The 8,106-nt window shown below is 39.1% G+C and overlaps 1 protein-coding gene across 1 annotated transcript; it reads left to right on the plus strand.

Moving 5' to 3' along the window:
* The first annotated feature begins 552 nt into the window (after positions 1-552).
* LOC125477209 (probable LRR receptor-like serine/threonine-protein kinase At3g47570) lies at positions 553-1,434 on the plus strand. Its single transcript, XM_048584165.1, has one exon. The coding sequence runs from the start codon at positions 553-555 to the stop codon at positions 1,432-1,434; it is 882 nt and encodes a 293-aa protein (XP_048440122.1).
* Positions 1,435-8,106: the final 6,672 nt, after the last annotated feature.

The following is an 8,106-nucleotide window of genomic DNA, read 5'->3' on the forward strand; positions in this document are numbered from 1 at the left end:
TTATTTCACTCAACTTATAACTCGTGAATTTGTTTTTTTGTTTTTTTTATCAATATACATAAGAAGTAAGATATATCAACCTTGTCGTCCACCTTTATTGTAACACGTAGTATAATACGCCACCTAACTTGTATTTTTAGTACCCATAAAAATTTCTCAACAGGAACAACATGTTTATCAAGTTAGTCGTTGTGTCATACGGTTTATAATCAAAGAGAAAATTTTCATACAAAACTAATATCTCTCTTTTTTCAGTTGTTTTAAGTTAAAGAATGAATACAATAATTTCAAAAAAGTGAACATTCCTAATATTAGTTCACAAAATTAGCTTTATATTGAATTTATTCATAAAATTAAGAGAAGAAGATATATTTTTTTGTCAGGACATTCCTCATCGAGTACGATAGCGATTGGGGTGGCTGATCCCTCATCGAGTACGATATTGAGTTCTCTCACAACAACTTGTCAGGCAAAATTCCAGAATTCTTAGAACGTTTTGTATTTTTGGAATCTCTCAATCTATCTTATAACAATTTTGAGGGCATGTTGCCGATGAAAGGAGCGTTTAAGAATGCAACGGCGACATCAGTTGAAGGAAATAGCAAGCTTTGTGGGGGCATACCTGAGTTTCATTTGCCGAAGTGCAAACTCCAGCATGCCAAAAAGGAAGGATTGAACTTAACCATGAAATTGGTTCTCTCCCTCGTTTGTGGGATTCTTCGAGTCTTTTTTGCACTAACCTTTTTGTACCTTTATTGCTCACGGAGGGACAAAAAGGGTCAAGCTGCAAGTGATTCGGACAAATTTCCCCAGTTGTCTTACCAAAGTCTTCTAAAGGCAACAAATGGATTCTCCTCAACCAAATTGGTCGGTATGGGCAGTTTTAGGTCCGTTTATAAAGGACTACTTAAGCAAGGTGAAACTCCAGTTGCCATCAAGGTACTCAACCTCGTTCATTGCGGAGCTTACAAAAGTTTTATCTCTGAGTGCGAGGCTTTCAAAAATATTAGACACCGTAATCTTGTCAAGGTACTTTCGGCATATAATGGTTTTGATTATCGCAGTCATGACTTCAAGGCCTTAATATATGAGTTCATGGTTAACAGGAGCTTGGAGGAATGGCTGTATCCAATTCATACAATTGGTGAGACAAATGAGAGGCCAAGGATCTTAACAATTTCTCAGAGGTTGAACATTGTTATTGATGTTGCTATGGCATTGGATTATCTCCATCATCATTGTGAGACGCCAATAGTTCATTGCAACCTCAAACCCAGCAATATTCTTCTCAATGAGGACATGGTTGCACATGTAGGTGACTTCGGGTTGGTGACGTTCCTACCAAAAGCTGCTGAAAATTCTTCGGGAAATCAATCAAGTTCTTTAGGGATAAGGGGAACTATTGGTTATGTTAAAAGTACAACACCAGCCTAAATAATAAAGATTGGCCCATGATGAAGAAACAAAGGAGAAAGCATTCATATGCTAGAATCTTCTAGCATAAGTGTGTCGGTGGGAACAAGCTAGAATTGTCTAGCTATTATAACAAATGTGTGTGTGTGTGTGTGTGTGTGTAATAATATGCTAGAAAATTCTAGCATCATTTAAGTCGGCAAGGCTGATATGCAAAGCCTAGGTTGGTGTAGTGTGTGCATGATCATGCACTAGAAAATTCTAGTAAGGCCATATGTCGGCAAACATGCCTATAAATATGTATGCATCTGTGTTGGTAAGAAACTAACCAAGTAAGCTTGTAAGCAAGTGAGAAGAAAGAATAGTCTTGTAAGAGTGTGAGTGCTCTAGAGTTTGTCTCTAGAAAGTGAGTGAAGGGTCACAGCTTCTCAAGAGTGTCTTTGATAGTTTGTGTTGTAATATTTTGTTTGTGTAATACAAGTAATTTGTTTACTTGTATTGTCTCTCCAACACTTGTGTTGGAGTTGTGTACTCTAAGTTTTTCCCCAACAATTGGTATCAGAGCGGTATGATCAAGGACCGTTTCTATTGAAGCTTCCGAGAATCGTGAGAAGTTTAGTACCTCGCAAGATTATTGGTTAATCTTGTTCGACTTATCGAAGCTCTACCGACATGATGGGAGACCTTCAAGTTGTTAGAGGAATAAAAAAAGTTGAACAACAAAAATTACAACACATGGGCGACGTGTATGGAGTCTTACCTACAAGGCCAAGATCTTTGGGATGTCGTCGGCGGTAGTGAAGTTACGCAGCCAGAAGAAGACACCAGTGGCGCTTTGAGGAAGTGGAAGATCAAGGCAGGTAAGGCCATGTTTGCCTTAAAAACTACAGTTGAAGATGACATGTCAGAGCACATACGGAAGGCCAAGACACCAAAAGAAGCATGAGACACCTTCGCCACACTCTTTTCAAAGAGGAACGATACAAGACTGCAGCTTCTCGAGAACGAGTTGTTATCAGTGGCCCAAAGGGACATGACAATTGCGCAGTATTTCCACAAGGTAAAGTCTATTTGCCGTGAAATTTCTGAAGTAGATCCTAGTGCTGCCATTGTAGAATCCAGGATAAAAAGAATAATTATTCATGGATTGAGACCCGAATATCGAGGCTTCGTTGCCGCTGTACAAGGATGGCCGACCCAACCATCACTTGTTGAGTTCGAGAATTTGCTTGCCGATCAAGAAGCTTTGGCAAAGCAAATGGGAGGGGTCTCGTTAAAAGGTGAGGAGGAAGCGCTCTACACCAAAAGTAAAGGCAGTTTTAAGTAGCGTGTTGGTGGTGGATCTAAAAGAAATGGTGACAAGGAAAAAGGTCATCAAGGAGGAGGGAGTTCTCGGCCAGGGGGAGCTCCGAAGTATCACGGCAACTGTGGTCAGTCCCAGAATAATAAAAGATTTGAGGGCAAGTGTTACAATTGTGGAAAGAATGGCCACATGGCGAAGGATTGCTGGTTCAAAAGGCCTACAGAAAGTAACGTCACCAACTCAGAGAAGAAAGTTGAAGATGATTGGGATGTCGTTGCGTCTCTAGCTGTGGACGAAGAATGGGATGCAGAAGCATTATCTTGTTGGTGCTCAGAAAATGAGGCGTTGCCCGACCCAAAAGAGTTTGAAGATACGTTGCAAGGGAAACTGGGAGACCAAGCTGCCCAAATCCAATCAAGTCCAGATAAGCCTGAAGATTTGCTTGCTGGAGATGATGTCGAGCAAGAAGTACCTAAGAGTCCTTGGCAAACAGGTGTGTACCAACAACCACAAGAAGTTATACCTAGTGGAGTGGAAGTATCAACTCCACAATCACAACTAAGAAGGTCAACAAGAGTACGAAAGCCAAATCCTAAATATGCCAATGCTGCCATAACTGATGGAGCACCAAAAAAACCTGAGGTGTTTGAAAAAGCATCACAGAGTTCTAAATGGGTAAGAGCTATGGAAGAAGAAATCATTGCACTTAAGCAGAATCAGACTTTGGATTTGGTGCCAAAGCCAAGGGATGTGAAACCCATATCCAGCAAATGGGCGTACAAGATAAAGTGTCGTCCTGATGGTTCAGTTGAAAGGTACAAGGCTCGATTGGTGGCTCGAGGTTTCTCTCAGCAGTATGGACTAGACTATGATGAAACGTTTAGTCCAGTAGCAAAGCTTACGACCGTACGAGTACTACTTGCACTTGTAGCTAACAAAAATTGGAATCTATACCAGATGGATGTGAAGAATGCTTTCTTGCATGGAGAGTTAGATCGGGAGATCTACATGATGCAGCCAATGGGCTTTGAAAGCAAAGTTCATTTCGAGTACGTGTGCAAGTTGAGGAAATCACTCTACAGTCTGAAACAAGCACCAAGGGTGTGGTACGATAAGATTGCAGAATTTCTAACGCAAAGTGGTTACTCAGTGGCGCATGCAGATTCCAGCTTATTTGTTAAAGCTAATGGAGGAAAGTTAGCTTTCGTGCTGGTGTACGTGGATGACCTAATCATCACTGGCGATGATGAGGTTGAAATTTTTCGAACAAAGGAAAATTTGTCAGTTCGGTTCAAGATGAAAGAGCTTGGACAACTCAAGCACTTTCTTGGATTAGAGGTTGATCGCACACAAGAAGGAATATTTATGTGTCAACAAAAGTATGCAAAAGACTTGTTGCAGAAGTTTGGGATGCTTGAATGCAAGCCAATCTCAACACCGGTGGAACCTAATGCCAAGATGTGTGCACATGAAGGCAGAAACTTGGAAGATGCAACAATGTATCGACAATTGGTAGGTAGTCTGATTTATCTGACTCTGACTCGACCTGACATTTCTTATGCAGTTGGTGTGATGAGTCGATACATGCAAAATCCAAAGAAGCCTCATCTAGAAGCAGTTTGACGAATATTGAGATATGTAAATAGTACAATTGACTATGGTCTTTTGTACAAGAAAGGAGAAGATGGTAAGTTGGTTGGCTATTGTGATGCAGATTTTACAGGAGATCACGACACCAGGAGATCGACCACTAGGTATGTCTTCAGAATTGGTTCTGGAGTAGTTTCGTGGTGCAGCAATAGACAACCAACAGTGTATTTGTCAACCATAGAAGCAAAGTATAGAGCAGCAGCAATGACAGCTCAAGAGAATGCATGGCTGGTACAGTTGATGAGCGCTCTACATCAACCAGTAGATTATCCAGTACCATTGTACTGTGATAACCAATCGGCAATTCGCTTGGCGGAAAATCCAGTCTTTCATGCAAGAACTAAACATGTGGAGGTACACTATCATTTCATTAGATAAAAGGTCTTGCAAGAAGAGATTGAGATGAGACAAATCAACACAGATGAACAAGTTGCGGACTTGTTCACTAAAGGTTTGAGTAGCGGCAAGTTTGAAAAGTTTCATCGTCAACTCGGCATAGAGGAAAGAATGAGCTGGTGTTGAGGGGGAGTGTTAAAAGTACAACACCAGCCCAAATAATAAAGATTGGCCCATGATGAAGAAACAAAGGAGAAAGCATTCATATGCTAGAATCTTCTAGCATAAGTGTGTCGGTGGGAACAAGCTAGAATTGTTTAGCTATTATAACAAATGTGTGTGTGTGTGTGTGTGTGTGTGTAATAATATGCTAGAAAATTCTAGCATCATTTAAGTCGGCAAGGCTGATATGCAAAGCCTAGGTTGGTGTAGTGTGTGCATGATCATGCACTAGAAAATTCTAGTAAGGCCATATGTCGGCAAACATGCCTATAAATATGTATGCATGTGTGTTGGTAAGAAACTAACCAAGTAAGCTTGTAAGCAAGTGAGAAGAAAGAATAGTCTTGTAAGAGTGTGAGTGCTCTAGAGTTTGTCTCTAGAAAATGAGTGAGTGTCATAGCTTCTCAAGAGTGTCTTTGATAGTTTGTGTTGTAATATTTTGTTTGTGTAATACAAGTAATTTGTTTACTTGTATTGTCTCTCCAACACTTGTGTTAGAGTTGTGTACTCTAAGTTTTTCCCCAACAGGTTATGCTCTTCCAGGTAAATACACTTGGTAGTTTATTTTTTCCTAGCTAGTCTTTTAAAATTAGGAAGTATTTATTTTAAATTTTACAAACATGAAATGAGCTTTTAGGCACTTCACTAGAAAATTAGAATCTAATGTTCTGAATTGTGGAATGCAGAATATGGCATGGGACATGAAGTGTGGACACAAGGTGATGTGTACAGCTTTGGCATCCTCCTATTGGAAATATTTACAGGAAAAAGACCGATCAATGACATGTTTCAGGGAACTTCAAACCTCTATAGCTTTGTGAAGGCAGCTCTGCCTGAGCAAGTGGAAGAGGTTTTGGATCCCGTTCTTGTTCAAGAGAGCAATCATCCTAATGCGGGGAGGGCAAGGAATCGCGTCCTAATCATAGAAAGTTTAATCTCTGTTTTAGAAATTGGTATTGCTTGCTCAGCGGAGTTGCCTAGAGAAAGATTGAACATCTGTGATGCTGTGGCACATATGTGTCGGCTCAGAAACTAACTTCGAGCAAATGGTATATGTGAATAGAAGCTTATTGTTAATATGTGGTATAGTACGTAATAGTACTGATGTTATGTGAAAGTGTTATCGTATTTGTTGGCCAATGCTTGCCAAGCAAACTTATTTGCATCGAATTATGCTTGAACAATGACATTCTAGCTTTGCCAAACATTACAGGACGAACACTCTGAAAAAATTAAAAATTAAAATTAAAAAACAAAGTTGTGGAAAGTATTCATCAAATTTCAAACCTATGTTGGAGTTCCTGCTCTATGTTGAGAGGTTTATCCCTGGTTGAAAATGTTCCATAGTAGTTTATCGCTTCTTTTTTCTTTTTTCTTTTTTTTTTTCCAAAAAAACCTCGACAGTACGAGGGAAACTTTATTAATAACAAAAAATAAATTACACCTAGTCAGGAAAACATAAACCTATAAACCTAACTCCTCGTAATACAAGAAAAAAGAATAAAAAATTCATGAAAAAGAAGGAGGACATAATCCCTACTCTTCTATAAACGAAACAATAAAGATACAAAAATATGCATTCATCAGTCATCCATTCATCAACATTTATCTGAGCATTCATCTTCTACACGAATGCAGAAAAGAATTTGAGGCTGAGTTCAGTCATACTTACAGTGGGGATTGCCGAGAAGACCCCTGTGTTGCGTGGAAATCCCCTTCGCTCACTCACTCTCATATTTCATTAAAATACTGCTTCACATACAAATTTGGGGGTGGTCCAGCAGATCCCTTCCTCCTAATCCACCAAATCAAGGAATCCGTATCATTGAAATTTGATCCAACGGCTACAAACAAGGACCCACTTTAAAAGTTATAATAACTTCAACCGTTTGATCAAATTTCAATGGCACGGATCCCCTGATTTGGTGGATTAGGAAGAAGGGATCAGCAGAGGATCCCTTTCCGGTCCAGGCCACACAGAGGTGGACATTCATGAAAGCCATGTCACAGATCCAGTATCATGCACAGTTTTTGTCTCAATATTTGTCACATGGAGGCATGCAAGCACACAGAAAATTACATGAGCATTGACGAAATTTTAGGTCTATGAATGCATGACAGAAACATTTCACAAATCCGTATGACTTTCAGAGATATTAAACCATGCTTAATTTTAACAAAGTGGAGGGATTTGATTTACCTTTCATTTTGTAGATCCGAGTTTTTGCAGCCATCTTTGCTGTGTGTACAGCAGCTCCATGTGTGAGCCATTGCTCCTTGCAGTTCAATAAACATACATGCATGAGTCAAAGATCGCCGTGGCTGGTTCCGTTTTTGACAGAGATGGAGATGGATTCATATTTTGACGTTCTGGGTTGAAGATAGAAGCTAGGGTTTTAGTTTCATGAGAAATGAAGAGAGAGAGGAAATGAAGGAGATAGCTTTCACGGCTCTGGGCTCGTGGGTAGTCAGAGAGAGAGGTTCCCAAACGGCGCTAGTTAGGACAGATGAGGAAATGGGCCTCTGGCTTATGCTCCCTGTCACGGGTTCAACTCTCCAGAGCAATGAAATTTTCCAGCGCCTCTGTTTCACCAGGTCACTACTTCGAATCCCCGGTGTGTCAGTTTCCTTGTCTTTTCTTTTATTTCTGCTTCTGTTTCCTTTGTTATTTTATACTTTCTTTTATTTTCTGTTTCTATTTTTCTAGTTTATTTTCTTTGTCTTTGTTAGCTATGTTTCAGTTTTTTAAGGTTTTAATATTGGGAATTTTAACGAAAAACTCGTGATACTGTTCACTTTAAGGAAAAACCATATTTTTTACACTAAAAAGTTAAACCTAGTACTATTCACTTTACCATTTATTTTGTCCTTATCGTTAAAACTCAAAGTTTTTAAGTCTTTTTCATTAGTTTTCCTTTTAATATTTTTGTTTTCTTTCTTTATTTTTTCTGCACCTTAAGAACAATGTATGATTTAAGTTTGGGGTGGGAAAGTAAAATTTTTAGATTTTTAATTTTAAAGTATGCTAAAACTTTTCATTCTTTTTAAGTTAATATTCATAGATTATTTTAAACGTTAGAACAAATGGACATGGTGGAGATAAATGCCACAGTAGAGTCTTTTCTATTTATTGTTGTTTAGGCACTAATTCATGAGTTATCCTTTCACAATTAGCACATTCA

This window comes from the organism of the source record quoted next, unplaced genomic scaffold (genome assembly GCF_019419815.1).
Source record: "Pyrus x bretschneideri cultivar Hongxiangsu unplaced genomic scaffold, Pyrus_bretschneideri_v1 Contig200, whole genome shotgun sequence".
In the NCBI taxonomy this organism is placed as follows: Eukaryota; Viridiplantae; Streptophyta; class Magnoliopsida; order Rosales; family Rosaceae; genus Pyrus; species Pyrus x bretschneideri.

Coding starts and splice junctions, on each gene's coding strand:
- LOC125477209 (XM_048584165.1), top strand. CDS start 553: ATGAAAGGAGCGTTTAAGAATGCAACGGCGACATCAGTTGAAGGAAAT.